General features: G+C 38.2%; 1 protein-coding gene across 5 annotated transcripts in view; it reads left to right on the top strand.

Moving 5' to 3' along the window:
* The window catches only part of CDK17 (cyclin dependent kinase 17), a 167,247-nt gene extending 151,249 nt beyond the window's left edge, over positions 1-15,998 (top strand). For all 5 annotated transcript variants that reach the window (XM_065560760.1, XM_065560754.1, XM_042859797.2 and 2 more), the window contains 9 exons: positions 1,281-1,343; positions 4,672-4,795; positions 8,639-8,759; positions 9,297-9,394; positions 9,740-9,845; positions 10,792-10,834; positions 12,669-12,759; positions 13,310-13,387; positions 13,835-15,998. In XM_065560760.1, coding sequence (XP_065416832.1) covers positions 1,281-1,343; positions 4,672-4,795; positions 8,639-8,759; positions 9,297-9,394; positions 9,740-9,845; positions 10,792-10,834; positions 12,669-12,759; positions 13,310-13,387; positions 13,835-13,872 — 762 coding nt within the window. In that variant the 3' untranslated portion in view covers positions 13,873-15,998. The remainder of the gene's footprint in view (positions 1-1,280; positions 1,344-4,671; positions 4,796-8,638; positions 8,760-9,296; positions 9,395-9,739; positions 9,846-10,791; positions 10,835-12,668; positions 12,760-13,309; positions 13,388-13,834) is intronic.
* Positions 15,999-16,656: the final 658 nt, after the last annotated feature.

The following is a 16,656-nucleotide window of genomic DNA, read 5'->3' as shown; positions in this document are numbered from 1 at the left end:
CAGCGCGGTAAGTATAGACAAGCCCCCAGTCTTATTAATCTCTCCTCATATGGCAGTTGTTCCATGACCTTCACCATTTTTGTTTCCCTTTTCTGAATCTTTTCCAATTCCAATATATCTTTTTGTGAGATGTGGCGATCACATCTGCACGCAGTATTCAAGATGTAGGCGTACCGTGGATTTATATAGGGGCAGTATGATATTTTCTGTCTTATTATCTATACCTTTCTTAATGATGCCCAACATTCTGTTCGCTTTTTTGGTTGCCGCTGCACATTGAGTGGGTGTTTTCAGAGAACTATCCACAGTGACTCCAAGATCTCTTTCTTGAGTGGTAACAGCTAATTTAGATCCCATCATTTTATATGTATAGTTAGGATTATGTTTTCCAATGTGCATTACTTTGCATTTATCAACATTGAATTTCATCTGCCATTTTGTTGCCCAATCACACAGTTTTAAGAGATCCTTTTGTACCTCTTTGCAGTCTGCCTGGGACTTACAAAACTACTCAAGATAGTTATCATCTGCAAATTTTGCCACCCCAATTATTATACTTCTGGACCAAAATGCTCACTTAAACCAAGATTATGGATTGTAGAAGAAAGTGGACAGAGAATAAAATAATTGCAGTATTATGTTGAATGATATTGGTACTGTGAGGCACCTAGCATACTTGCAGGTGCTGTAAAACAATAATAGTATAGAAATAACTATTTTACATTTCTTTTGAAACAGAGCTGTTAAATATTATGGCCTACATTTTCAAACTTGAGTACCTACAGTTAGACACCTAAGTCACTTTCCTGCATGATACAGATTGATAAATCATATTTTGTTTTAGTTTTTTTCCACTCCATATTACATATGCATTTGCTGAAGTTATTCTAACCATATCTATGGTAACTGTGATGGAACATCTAAAGGTGTAGTGCACAGAATTAATCAAAACTTAGTTCTCTTCCAAATAAAGAGAATGAGTAATAATTAAAATTGAATGTAACATATAGCCTTTGGGGGGAAAAATAAAATGTTGTATAATAAGTAGAACTGATCTGAAAATGCTGGGGGAGTTTCTGGCAGAACATTTTTACTTTCTTTATGGGGGGGGGGGAGTTTTCTCTCTTTGGGTTTTTGATTTTTTTTTTTTTTTTATTTGATTAAAAACTCAAAATTCTCCACTGCACACAGATACTTTTTGTGAAAAATTCCATTGAATCAAAAGCTCAATTTTCTGTCAAAAAACTGTTTTATTTTAAACGGTGGTGGTTTTTTGACAGGACAAGGACCTAAAGCAGTACATGGATGACTGTGGTAACATCATGAGTATGCACAATGTAAAGGTGAGTGAATGTTTGTTAGTGATAATGATTGATTTCAAATATTTTTTGTTCTGATTTTAAAACCACAGGGAACTTACAACTTAGTTGCTCACAACTGCTCTTTCTGATAATAATAGATACAGTCATATTGAAGAGTTTAATGACACAAATTATGGCTTCAGTAAAAGTTGTGTTCTTTTTTAAATATTTTCCTATTGGGAAATAAGATTTTTAACAGAACAGTGTGTCCTCTTTAAGGACTGTTATGTCCTGTTCCAAGACCTAGGCCATGTCTACATTACAAAATTATGTTGACCTAACTTATGCCAGCATACAGCCACTACAGTTATTAAATCACTTGTGTTTGTGCACACTTGGCTCATTACGTTGGCGGTGCGCATCCTCACTGAGAGCACTTGTATCGACTGTACTGTCAGTGTGGGGCATTGTGGGATGGCTCCTGAAAGCCAGTGCCAGTCGACGTAAGCAACACAGTGTCTACACTGCCACTGCATCGACCTAATTACATCGACCGTGATTCTATGCCATTCATGGAGGTAGTGATACTAAATCAGCATACAGAGAACATTTGCTGGCTTCTTCACTTCCACAGCTAGATCAACACAAAGCAGCTTACATCGACCTAACCGTGTAGTGTAGACCAGGCCTTAGCCTGTAGATCAGGCATTCTGAGACTTACGCTTTCTCTGGCATGATTGCGTGACCAACATGGGGATAAGTCCTTCTGTGCAATGGGAGGGGCCAACTGACATTCACATGGTGGGGCTATAAGATTTTTTTAAAAAGCCTGTAACTCATTCAAGGGAGAGATCTCCAGGGAGCACAAAGACTCTCTTGTAATAAAGTCATAATGATGGTAGGCCAAGATTCAGGGACAGCCCTTGGAAGGAAAGCTGTGGAGAATCTTGTACCAAAAGGAGGAGGACTGTAGTTCCTAGAAAGGAGGGCAGCAGAGAACCATGTTCCAGAGGGCAAAAGACTGCTATCAGAAGGGCTGTGGATGGAGCCCAGGGAATGGCTAGAGGTACTGTGTTGCGCTCAGAAAAGAGCCAAGTAATAGTAGGAGCAGGGAAGGAACCTTATTCTGTTGAACCCAATACTGTAAAACCGAAAAGAACTGTGTGTTTAAAGGGACTTGGGAAGGAACCACTTGTGCTTGGAAGGGCCAAGGGAACTGTTCATATTATTTTGCACAATAGTTTAGTAAACCAGGCCCCAAGAAGCCAGAACACTATTTTGAAATGCCTTGGAGCGAGAAGGGAAAATGGGGGAAACTGAAGCTGAGGTAACAGTGTTGCCCAGCCATGGTATGGCTTATGCTGGACTATAATCAGCTTAATTATTTAACAATATGTAATTTGTGTAGAGGATGTTAACTATTCATCGAAGGTATGTGGGGAATAGTTCTACTCCTGTTGACGTTGAACGGAAGTGTACTTTAAAAAAAACGAGGAGTGCGGTGGCACCTTAAAGACTAACAGACTTATTTGGGCATAAGCTTTCGTGGGTAAAAAATCACTTCTTCAGATGCAAGAAGTGTATTTTGTTACTTTGCAAGTGGTTGTCCTAAAAAACAAAAACAAAATCATGCATGCACACACATGCAGGGAAAATTGGTTTGATACTTGTACAATAGTTAATGGCACAATTGTGGATGATGACATAATGTACAAGAATAACATTTGTTTACATGTGTTTCGTGCACATTCCAGCAGAATTGTTGTCCTTGTTTTTGCCTTCACGTTATATTGTAAAGTCCTTTCTTTGTTGAAGTACTGTAGGTTTCGATTTGGATATTGGTTACTGTTTGTCGTTTTGTCTTTTTCTGTTTACACATTAGCTTTAATGTCCTTTGGAGGTGAAATCAATCGTCAACCTGCTTTGCTGTCTCTTTTGGGAGAGAGTGAAGGGGAAAATTTTTTAATGTAAATTCCCATACCTCCTTTAAAGAGAGATTGAAAAAGATGAAGAGGACATGTTAAAAAATCTTAGATGAACATGAAATGAAAGATCTTGCAGCATGTTTTTATAGTTTGAAGCTAACCTCTTTATAACTATCTGTGAGTGCCTTAATGGCCATTTATAGCCCTCCAACAATATAGGCATAACTAGGTGAGGCAGGACTTAGTGGCCCACAGCGTGCATTTTTAACATGCATAGTCCCAATTTTTCTGCCCCAATGGAGATAATCCCATTGTGATATAAGCAAACTGAGGTTAGACAAATATAACCTGGTGCTTGCCTGTTTGTATGGATTTTGTGGAAGACTTGGGGGTGTCATCTGCTACAAAAATAACCCATGTGTTGGAAAACTGTGTTATATAAAAACTTTCTAGTATTTCCCCTCAACGGGACTAATCATGATGAATCTGTCATGCTGACTGACCTTCTGCTCTGCATAAGTGTCCGCTCTACATTTCCTAATCAGTAATCTTCTATCTGCTCACTCCCCTTCACCAGACTAAGGATTGTTGTGGGACAACTGGTGCTAGAAGTAGCTACCTAGAAGCACCATGCTCACACCCAGGCACTCAACACATGAAGCAATTGCAAAGCAGTATTTATTTATGCAATACCGCAGGAAACTGACGAGGTTGCTAACTCCTAGACTTGTGTGTGTGGGTGTAGTTGCTCTGTGCAGTAATGTCCTTGAGTGTGGAGCTACTGTTGCTGGCTTGCCAGCCCGAAGGACTAGGAAGAAGCATAGAGGGTGACACACTATATGAAGATGCAAACACCGCAAAGGGAAAATATCAGACACAATTGGTGGAGCATAATTTCCCCAATTATATTTCTTTGATTTGTTAATGTTTAGAGGTGTTGTACCTAATTGCTTCTTCTGGTAGTCACTTTCCCTACCATACAATAAATAAATTGACTTTACATGGTGGAGTACAGGAGTAGAGTTGCATTTGTAAGAGAGAGATCTATAGCAGAAGGGAATATCAGTATGGTAATTGAGAGTGTTACATGGAAAGATGTTTAGAGTGCAGTAGTAAATGCTTATAATGTAAATAGCCACTTGATTCTCTTCTATTATATAGAGCAAATCACTCTCAAAATCTTTGATGTGCTAAGTGTTTCATAATAATGTTGTAGCTTGCTGGCATAAATAGGTCTTACATCTTTAAACAATAGTTATGATATTCAGAATACATTAGCATGGGAAAGTGACTTGCTTGTGTAAGAAGGTTTTTGTCTTGCTTGCAATATAGCCATGTAATTGCTGCTCTGATGGCTCAAAACCTGCTGTTAAGGGAAGAGTAACATGCCGCTTTGCACGTTTGCCCATGAATATTTTTGAAAGTCTAATTTGTTTTTCTTTTAGCTATTTTTATACCAGATTCTGCGTGGTTTGGCCTATTGTCATAGGAGGAAGGTGCTACATCGAGACCTGAAGCCACAAAATCTACTCATTAATGAGAAAGGAGAACTAAAACTAGCAGACTTTGGTATGGACTGAAAAAAATAATTATTTTATTTGAGCAGTGTTTTCTTGACAGAGTTACAATTTTAAGAAAATCTTGGAAATAAACCAAGATTTATAAACCAGTAAACCTTGTTGGACCTAGAAATCATATGGGGGTAGGAGTGTTTATGTACATAAACCATTTGTAAGCAGCAGGGAAATTAATCACTGGAAATACACATTCACACCATTTCTGTGTATATCTTTATCCATTCCAAAGGCTGTTACTGAAGCCAATATTGTGTAACGCTGATTAGCTTTATATAGCTGGTGAGATCCTGTCTTCATTTTTTTTGCTATTGCTTGTGTTCCCGTAAAGGGAAAACAATACGTTATTTAATTGAGATCATTAGGCCAGCTCCATGCTGCCAGAGGGTTTCTATGGCAGCTGGGATAGATACCTCCAGTGTGGTGCATACTAAGCTGTCACTTGTAGCATGAGCTGGCCTGAAAAAATAGATTTTTAAGTTCATTGTGTGCTGGATACCCCTATTGGTCAGCTCACTGAGGGAAGTCCGCCCACATGGTTTAAAGCTGCTGGAATTTCAGGTTTACAGCTCATGTCTGACTTTTTGAAAGTCATCCAGATAATTCTTTTTTGTTTGTTAATCTGGTTTGGGTAAGAGTTTGATTGTTGGGCTTCAGCTGGTTTGTTGTTGGTTTGTTTGTTTGTTTTTTAATTTGTTTCAGCATCCAACCTGAACTATACCTCAGCCTTACAGCTCTTTCTGTGCCTCATATATGGGATACAGTGATAAGTGTCATAGTTCTTCCTATATTCATTCTGTCTGCCACTTCAGTTTCACACATGATCTGTTAGTCGTTTTGTTACCACTCGCTTTTATCTGAGAAGGACCCTTATACCTGCTTTATGATCTTTTAGTTGACATTTTAAATTAAGTTAAATCATTTTTTCTCTCCAGTATGTGACTTCACATGTTCACTCCTCATTGGTTTGTTTTAATTTTTTTCTCCCACAGGAATTGTACCATGTTTTCAGAATAAAATACGTTATATTCAGTTACAACTCAATCCCCCTGCTCCCGACACACTTTCTCTGGCCATGGCAGCAGCCCTTTGGAAGCAGACCTGTGTAGGGCTGTCTATACCACTCAGCTTTTAGTGACACGGTTGTGCATCTACAGCCCTGCCACTAAAAGCTGCACAGTGTAGCTGCTGTTTGTTGGCAGGAGAAAGCTCTCCTGCCGACAAAAACTTTCACCCCCCACAAGCGGCAGCAGATTTGTCCGCAGGAGAGCGCTCCTGCTGACAAAGCGCTGTTTACACCAGCACTTTTCATCGGTAAAACTTTTGTTGTTTGGCGGGTTCCTGAACAACAAAAGTTTTGCATATGAAGATCCAGTGTAGACAAAGCCTAATTGAACTGTAATTAATCTTTTATATCACTAGCTTTCAATTTGGTAGTTAGGACCCCTACCCTACCTTTGTTCCCTTTCTCTGGTTTTCTGATGAAGTCAGTTTTATTAGTAATTTGTGATTTCATCCTTGGACATCAGGAAATATTCCACAAACTGTATATCAGTTCCTGTGGTGTTTCATTTGACGCAGTGGGAACCAACAGAAAGGATTTGGTTCAGAAATGCCTCTGAGGATGACTGATTGCACATAGTTGAATGTGAAGTCATATGCAGGGAAAAGATGAGAACCCTCTATCTAGAGCCTATATTTGTGTGCTGGTGGTCTGGTTTCTGTGTATTGAACTGGAAAGCAAAAGTTGGACTTCGCAGTTTATTGGTCATCAATATGGTATGTGTGTGAGTTGAAGTGTCAGCTGAGAATGAACTGAGTTGAGATTAAAAGTAACATTAGTGCTTCCTTTGAAACTGGTGATATACAGGCCAAATAATCACCACAGGGCCCAAGAAACTCTGTGAACTTTATCTTGCAGAATTTTCCTACAAATAACTTTAAGATGATGGGGAGGAGCATTCCCCACCTGGTGAATTGCCAGAGGGTTTGGCCCTTCTAACCCATGGATGTTCTAAGATACTTTCAGAAATTCAGTGAGCATCTACAATGGATTGGGGCATTCACATGGATTCTATTGCTATTAGCCATTATTCTCCATGTCAGTAAAGCTCCACTAGTAGCCATGTTACCATTGGTTCCTCACCCACACCTGGACAAAAATTCCTCTGAAGGTAGCCGTTGCCAGTAGAGAACAGAGGGTTGCCTAAGACAGTGCTGACATGGTCTGGCATTATTACTCTGGGAAGTCCCTTTGGACATGGAGGGAGAGAGCAGTTTTCCTGTGGCTCCACCACCTCATTGCCCAACCATCCCCCTCACTCCCAATGTCACAGAGCTCCAGATGAGATAAAGCTTAGGGGATTCCATAGACTCAAGTGCAAGATGATGTCACATTGCGTCAATGTGCCCTACTGCTGATTAAATGTGGATTAATCTCAGCATGTTTTGCTCCTTTTTCCTGCCTCAGTGCTTGAAAGAACAGTGGGCATTATCTAGTCCTATATATTTAAAGGTGAATCACAGTTTTATCAGAAAAATATTGAGCCGTATAAATATATAATTAATTATCCAGATTGGGAGGATAAGAAGTGCATTTATCAAGTATGTTATGCTAAACTTGCCTTTTCATAATTCTTTAATTCTATTAAAAAAATTTCTTAAGCAGTACAGTACTTAACACTGCCACTACCCTATGCCCTTATTGTACAGGAGTTTCTGATAGCTATGATAGCCCAAAATTTTAGTCTGACTTTATTTTTTTTAATTTTTTTGAGGGTGACTCCCCCTCACCACCCCATCACTATAAGAAGGGAAGGGGGCAGCCTTTGTACTGATACAGTAGATCTGTGATTTCTCCCTGGTTGAGGTCCTTAACTGAGCCATTATCCAGGGAGAAATGCTTTGGGGACAGCCAGCCATTTTAAAAATTCTTAATTTACATGCTGATTTGATGTGGTTCTGCCAGATTGGGGTGTCAATCAGTCTCAAGGGCTAGATTGCTCTGTTGATTTATACCCTCAAAAGACAAAAATATATTTACATTGATGATAACTGAAATTTATGAAAGCAAGAAAAATGCTGTTTGAAAAGTTATTAGGGTTTGATTTAAGGCTATTTACTTTGTATTTTTTGTTATATGATATTGACAGTTTGTGTTTTAACAGTTATAAAGCTTTAACTTTTTGAATCTCAATGTCTGGTGTCATTAAATAATTGTCTAACCCCTCCAATGGGTGAGTCCCTTCATTTCCTGCAACAGTGAAAAGTTAAATCCATAAAAACAAAAATAAAAAAGCATAACAATAACCATCAATATTGTCCATCAAAATGATTTTAAAAAAATTAATTTTGCTAAGCCTAATTATAGCAATCTTTTACATTTATTTCAAAAGTGAAACACTTTAAAAAAAATTTTGGGTTGCTGAATGATAATATCCTGATCTATCACGTCACTTACAAAACACAAGCACTTAAAAGTAAGGAAATGAATAATTAAGACCATTGTAAATCTTACACTGCCCACATGATAAGCAAATTATTCTCACGTATAAAGTAATGCATATTTCATCACAACACAACAACCTTCACTCTGAAAGAATGCTATTCCTTTTGGATAAGGGATAACGGATGTTGTGAATGGTCAGTATGATTTCATTCATTTTTAAGATGCTTGCAATAATGTCACTGCTTTGCACCACTTAGCACTGCTTCAGACTAAAAATGAGGAAGCCAAGAAAGCACAAACAAAAGCAAATAGATGTATACAATATTTTAATTGAGGGAAATGGTAGATACCATTACAGAAAAAACACATTACATTTTTATTTTTATGAAGGTTTGGCTAGAGCGAAGTCTGTTCCTACAAAGACCTACTCCAATGAAGTTGTCACATTATGGTACAGGCCACCTGATGTTCTCCTTGGATCTTCAGAATATTCAACTCAAATTGACATGTGGTAGGTTTCTTTTGGTCAGATTTTAATTTTGTTCATACTCAAGTTGATGTGTTATAACTGTCCGTTAATTCTTGTAACGGAGTATAACGGCTCCCTCAGAATTTCAGACAACTTCTACAGGGTTACATTTAAGATATGATAAATAAAATTGCTAATAAAGAAAGTTGCTAACAATGCATCAATAGTGCGATTCAATATTTAAATCCAGTTTGACATGATGGCATTACGATATTATATTGATTAAATATTTATTTTAAATGTTTAGTTTATCAGTAGTTCCCTTTGCTTTGTGTGTGTGTGTTTTGGAAGGAAAATATATAATCTATGTATTGCAGAGGTTTTGTTCAGCACTTGTGAACTGTTTGGCTGTTATTTTCCTCATTTACATCAATATTTCCAATAGAGGCATATAGTTAATGGCAAATATTGTTAATCCACAAAGATATTGAGGAGCTGAATGTTTTAAAAGGTAAGTTTTTTTAGTTTATTTTTTTCTTACTTACTTATTCATCTTTCTTTTTCTTTGCCTTTATAAAGGGGTGTTGGATGCATATTTTTCGAAATGGCATCTGGAAGACCTCTCTTTCCTGGTTCAACTGTTGAAGATGAACTGCACTTAATTTTCAGACTTTTGGGTAAATTGAATATTGTTACCAATAATATTACACTTGTAGATTTACTTCATCCTTCTAAGAGAGGATTTTTTAAAAAGAATTTGTAACTACAAGGTACAGAGCAGATCCTTTTTCTATAAAGAGGGAATAAACTTTGATGTTGCATTTAGGTGAAGATGAATACAACGTTACTCATTTTGTATAAGGTTGAATTGGTACATTTTAAACAAAATGACTGAAGTTGGAAAACAATCGTCCCTTTTTGATGGTGATATGTTACAGGCTAAATGCTTAAAATTTATTTCTAAGTCTTGCCTATGATTAATATAACTTGTATAGATTTAATTTGTTTTGATTTAAATACAGGAACTCCTTCTCAAGAAACATGGCCGGGCATTTCTTCCAATGATGAATTTAGGAACTACAACTTTCCCAAATACAAACCACAGCCTCTAATCAACCATGCACCAAGGTATTTTATGTTTCATTACTAGAATTTCTACTTGTACAGTGACTGCTATATTTTTGTGTCTGTGCACCTATTTTTACACAAGAATAAGTTTCCATGTGTACTGTGCTGTTACATGTTAACTATATGTCCCTTAAAAGACCACATGTCAAACTATCTTGCTATAGGCTGAAGTTAATGGTATCTAGCAGAGTTCATTAATTTGAGATTTAGCACTGCTGAGTTCCTGATTACTCAGAGCACTGTAAATCCAAACACTGAGACTCAATAGTGGCATATATAACTATAAGTGTTATTTATAATGTCTACATAGTAGGACTGTTCACATTGCACCTACTGAATTCCCAAAGTCCTGTCCCATCATGTGGTAGGATTATTGTAAAATCTGGGAAGAATTCTTTGATGCAGTCTCTTCTGTGGTGGTTCTAAAGCCCTGGTTAGGAATCTGAAGAGTCTGTATCTAGTACATTTCAAGTATCATTGCCATAACTGAACTTTTCAGCAAAGCCAAACACATGATGGAGCACATTTCTTTTGATTGTAAAGAAACATAGTTTTGCACTCTTGCTCTCCTATCCAATCAGTGGGTTTAGGTTTTAAAAACTATTGGGAAACAATAAAATTGCTAATGTCAGGTGACCTTGTCAGCCTATTGAGTCACAATCCAAGGGTCAGGGTCCTTCTCTATCTCCCCACTGATTTATCATCAGTAAATTCTACAACTCATGTGTTCACAGTCAGTCTTTTGAGATGTTGGGATATCTTTATGTACGTACATATGCATATACACAAACACCCAGAAGATGTTCAGGTGTAAGTATTACTTTAATTTTTAATTAAATTAATTTTGTTTTGAAGTGGGATATAATCTTATGAAATCCACTCCATTCTAACTCTGCACTTATGAATATTGCTCACTAAACTATTTGGTGTCTTTTGTTATTTCTAGGCTAGACTCCGAAGGAATTGAATTGATAGCAAAGTTTCTTCAGGTAAGATGCTTTCCATGTTTTATCTCTTTTAAAATGTATTTTTGGATTCCTTTTTAAAGGCTCAAATCCACAAAATCAGTTATATCATATATGCAGTTGAAGTTTGAGTAGGGCATTAAGTATAGTTGATGAGAGGTTCACTGTGTGTTGGCTAAGGCTAAGATTTTTTCAGTTACTTTAGTAAAAGTCATGAACAGGGAATAAACAAAAATTCACAGAGCCTATGAACTGTCAGTTACGTTACTAAAAATAACCAGAGGCAGGGCTAGGTATGGGGGAGGAATGGAGTTCCATTGGGGGGGTGGGGCTGACAGGCTGAGCCCTCCCGCCATGGCAGAGGGCACAGCCCCGACTCCAGTGGCTGCAGTGGGGGGGCGCAGCCATTGGAGATACAGACCTTGCTCCAGAGCTGGCTCAGCTGCCAGGCAGGGATGCGCAGCCCTACTGCAGCCCCAGCCAAGTCCCGGCCGCAGTGGCGGGGGCACACGGTCCCAGCTGCAGCCCCACCAAGCCCAGGATGCCGCGAGGCTGGGGTGCGCAGCCCCGCCAAGCCCGGGAGGCTGCAGGGCTAGAGCACGCAGCCCCCATCAAGCTTGGAATGCCGTGGGGCTGCGGCACACAGCCCCAGTTGCAGACCCCACCAAGTCCTGGACAACGCCGGGCAGGGGCACACGGCCTCAGCTGCAGCTCCTGGAGGAAGCCGTGGGGCTAGGGCTGCAGGGTCCTTGTTCCAGCCAGCACCTGTTGCAGGGGAGGGATACACAGTCCCGCCTCCTCCTGAATCCCTAGAGGCCGCGGAGGTCCAGCAAAGTCATGGAATCCGTCACTGCCGTGACCTCTGTGACTAAATCATAGCCTTAGTGGTGGCTAACTGAGTGGGTTGTAGTCCACTTACTCCCCAAGAGTTCAGGGATTGTTCTCTAATTTTACATGGCCACATTTTTCTTTTCCTGGCTTTCATAAAATAAAATGTAATCCATGTAGCTGAATTCTCACTACATTTGTTAATAATTAAAGCTGAATTCAGCAAACCTAGGCTTGTAGCACATAGTGAACAGCAAAATGAGCCAAGGAGAGAAGAAGGTTAAGATACCCAAGAATCAGACTAAAATCTTAAAAAAAATAGAATGTAAAAAGAGAGCATTTAAGTACAGTAATTTTATTTGAATGAATATGAATGAATAAATATGGTTCTGGCTAACAAGTGCTCCTCATGGTTAGGCTTTGCCTTTCTGCGTTCAGGCAGCAAGTTGGACTCTATGTGCTTCCTTTCCACATTGGAAGTCATTTTAGAAGTAAGCTGAGTCCTAGGGATTAGGCTGAGGAATCTGCCCCAAATCGTTGGCTGTATGGTGGGAGCCCTGTAACTGAACTATGGACCCAGTTAAATGTGTGGTATGTGAGATGAGTTGAAGATATTCTGCCTGTACTTAGTATAATATTAAGAAAGTTGCACCCTGCTGCTGTATCTGTCTTTTATTCAAACACTACCTGCAGCTCGTGCCTGAAATTTGTTCTTGCATGCTCAACAAGTTTTCTTAGTAAAATAAACTCATCATCGTCTTTGGGGTCCAAAAATGCAAACGCAAAACAGTTGAGTACACTGTTATGGATCAGGAGTTTGTGTGAAATCCTCTTTAATAGAAAGTGCTACAGTGTATTGCATGATGTTGCAAAATCTTTTTTAAAATCTAAGTGTGAGAGACACCTTATTTCATTTCAGCTCAATATGAGCATATACAAATAACCCAATTTCAATCTTTTAATTAATTGTCCTAGAAAAACTGTAAGGAAAACGAAATTATATTTTTGATTAAATCCTTTGTGTTAACAGTATGAATCTAAGAAAAGAGTTTCGGCAGAAGAGGCCATGAAACACGCATACTTCAGAAGTCTAGGATCAAGGATACATGCTTTGCCTGAAAGTAAGAGAAATAAAAAAGTAGTAATGTGCCATTGACCGTGGTTGATAATAAAATAAAGATATTAATAGTAGCACGAAGCATTATCTAAATTAAACTCTAAAAATACCAAAGATCTTTTGACATGGTGCGTCGGTATTTAAACAGATAAAAGTATGTTACATGGGTAACTTTCTTAGGCAAAACTCTGAAAGACAAATCAACAGCATAAATTCAAAATATAATGGATTTTCTATTTACATGAGTTGTTAAAGAAATTTTTGTTGGTTTGCATAGAAGAAAAATATAGTTTATAATGAGTAGATTTGTGAGTGAGACTTTTGTGTGCCTTGTTTTTACTTGCAGGGTGCCCACTTCATGAAGAAAACTCATGAGATATCAAGGCACATTAGTGGGCTCAGATATTTATCAGCATTTTAGGGGAGGTAGTTTTATCTATTCCAGATGAGGATGCGCTTTTTCCAGATTTATACTGGTGTAACTGAGAATAGAATTTCGTCATTAAAATTTAATCACATTTGAGTGCAAACTTAATTTTCTTTTATTGTTACAGGTGTCTCAATATTCAGTCTGAAAGAGATTCAGTTGCAGAAAGACCCTGGCTTTCGAAATTCCTCTTACCCCGAGACAGGTATGGAAACATTCATCATGGTATTTCTCATGTTTTCAATCTAGAGTGCTGTGCTAGATGCGCTATAAACTGAAAATAATGTGTAAAAAATTATTTTTGTGAATATATGGAAATTATTTATTCAGATTCATAAAATACATATACAGTTAAACATACAAAAACAAATGAGTTTTACTTGAGATGGGAGGGGACAAGTAGCATGAAAACTGCACTTAAAAACAGTCACTGACTGACTGCTGAATAACTTATCTGATACACAATGGAAGGAGCACCAAATATATCGCGGCAAAGGCAGAGAATACACTGGACTGCATTAGCAAGAGATTTAATATAGGATCAGATATTACAGCAAAGGACACTTATAGAAACACATCTCAGGAGAGTGGTGTAACAGTGTGTGTTGTAAGAATGCTTCAGTTTTTTAACAGAATTCATGTTATGTTTTAGCACATGGGAAGAACAGAAGGCAGAGCATGCTTTTTTAAAGGTGGTAATGCAGTTTCAAGCCCAAGAGTATCTCATCAATCAAGGACTCAGAACTGAAGTTTCTTTCGGTGGACTTGGAATCTCAGTTTGTCTACACTGTCCTCTTCGCAGTGGAGTCTTTTTATTTCCAACATGCAGATTATGTTTTTATATTTGTTGTCACAGTGTGACAATTTTTTGTACAGTTGGTTTTAAGGTCTCCTCTGCCATTAGAGCCAGTAGGTTACAGCTATTGATGTAACTGTAGCTGCAATTTTTGTGCAGAACTGAGAAACACAGTGCATTATTTATTGCGGAATCATTGCTGCTAAATAACTACTGTCTGTATAGTTAACACAACAGTTGAATGCCTGAAAAAGTTGCAATGGCTTTAGAATATGTGAATGCATCTGTTTCTCTTCATAAACTGTTTTACTGCTGCAGTTTTGTATTTTTTAAACTGCAGTGTTTCCTGGAATGTAAACATAGCTTTGCTTGACTATAGGTGAATCATCTTTAACACTCTAAGTTCATAGCACTTAATTCCTTATTTAACATTGGCAATACAGTAGATGAAATATTATAAAGCACATTTTGTTTTAAGAGAGTTGATTCAAACAAGTGAATGGTTATCTATTATTTGCTCTCAGATCTTATATCAGTTACAGGTAAAGGAGATGGGATGATAAATTTTGTCAGGATTTACTCTGATTGAAGATATTTGCACATTATTGTGCATATGGTTCCTCCTGATGCAATGACTTTTTTACCTGATTTTTAACCTAGTTAGAAATATAAATAGTAAAAAGATCATTCATGTACATTATGCCCTGTTTTTCTTTTGAAACTATTTTTGTCTTTACAAGAGAACAGGATGACTAATTACAAGAGCATGGGAATAATGTCCCATTTCCCACCCTCTTGTTGCTCCCTCATTACGACATTACACCTCTACCCCGATATAACGCGGTCCTCGGGGGCCAAAAAATCTCACTTCCTTATAGGTGAGACCGCGTTATATCGGATTCGGTCCAGTACAACGTACTGGCAAGAGCTGGTACACCGTGCCGGACTGGACCGGCTTCCTCGGAGGTGATTTAAAGGGCCTGGTGCTCCAACCACTGCAGGGAGCCCCGGGCCCTTTAAATCACCGCCGGAGCTCCGGCAGTGGGGCTCAGGTGGGGATTTAAAGGGCCTGGGGCTCCCCGCAGTGGCCGGAGCCTCTGGCCCTTTAAATAACCGCCCAAGCCCGGGCTCTGGCAGCTGGGCTTGGGGGGTGATTTAAAGGGCCTGGGGCTCCATAACACGGTAAAACAGCGGGGCTCGGGTGGCGCTTTAAACGGCCCGGGGCTCCCCGCTGCTTTACCATGTTATATCCGAATTCGTGTTATATCGGGTCGCGTTCTATCGGGGTAGAGGTGTATTCACTTGAAATCAACTGGAAAGATGCAAGTACATACTTGATAAGAACTCACTATATACTACAGACATTTGAAAACATGGGAACTTAGAGGGTTTTTAAGATCTTAGATGTTATCTGTTTACCAGAGATAGTAAACATGTTACTACTATGCTTATGCATCTCAGTGAGTATCATAAGTACACCCTTGGTAATGGTAACTATTTTTAAGCATTTGTGTTACCTTTATGAACTTATTTGTTTAGTGCATCTTAAAGAGACTGTAAATCTTTATTGGTATATTTTGAAATGGTCATGTAAATCTTTGGCTGGTATATCATGAATATAGTCATAGATAACTTAATTTTTTCCTGACATTCACTGTAAAACATTCAGGGGTCCTACCATTTCGGTTCAGGAAATCTTGTAGTTTATTGTTATTTAACAGTATTAAGTGAATTTTTGTATATTTCATTTTAACTTTATTTGTGAATAGTGATTGTGGCATGTTTGGGAGCGTTTTATTAATATTTCTTGATACTGGTAAATTTAATTGGGATTTTTTTTTTATTTTCTGGAAGAGACAAACTCATGTGTAATGGTGAATATTGGACCACTACTGCTTTTCAGCATTTGTAAACTGGTTTTATGTTAAAGAAACCCTGTAGGCCTAACAAACTGCTGTTATTTCTAACTGACAGACCTGTATTAATATTGTACTTTTGAAAGTATAAATATTATATGGAATTCCTTGGTTTTGTTTTGAAGTTTATAATTACAAGGCTCTGTGTTGTTAAAATATGGATTTGGTGAACTGCAGTTTTTTGGGGAGTTGTTAGTACATTTTTAGCCAGCTCCATAAATAGCAGGGCAGATTGATTCTAAACTTAGCTCATCACTAACTCTCATAACATTGAAGCAGTAGCAGTGGCATCAGCCAGACTCTTCAGTAACTGCTCCTAGAAGGGATTTTACCAGGCACAATGGCCTCATTGTAATTACTGAGAGTTCAATTCTTCAGTTAAAGGAAACATCCCACGGATGTCAGGTAGGCGTTTTGCCTAAGACTCAGGGTCCAATGCATATATGTGCCTCCCATTGATATCAGTGGGAGAGCTCTAAGTACGTCGAAGGGCAGAATTTTCCTGCGAGGAAGAACTGAAAAGATTGTCCCTAGATAACTTATATTTTGTACGTTCAGTATTGAAATCTGTCTAGTTGTGGACATACGAATTAAACAAGATTTGGAATAAAATGCTCTATGTGGAGACAGTAGGAATTAACGTTAATAAGTCTACCATTTAAATTATGCCTAGATGACAGTCATAAGACTAATAAATCAAAATTTGGCATTCTTTACTGATTCAAGGGTAAGAACTTTTTATCAGTAAAATGTTTATCTAAG

Source organism: Chrysemys picta, chromosome 1 (genome assembly GCF_011386835.1).
Source record: "Chrysemys picta bellii isolate R12L10 chromosome 1, ASM1138683v2, whole genome shotgun sequence".
Taxonomy (NCBI): Eukaryota; Metazoa; Chordata; order Testudines; family Emydidae; genus Chrysemys; species Chrysemys picta.
Note: the sequence above shows the minus strand (reverse complement) of the source record. Positions and strands in the feature narration are given on the sequence as shown.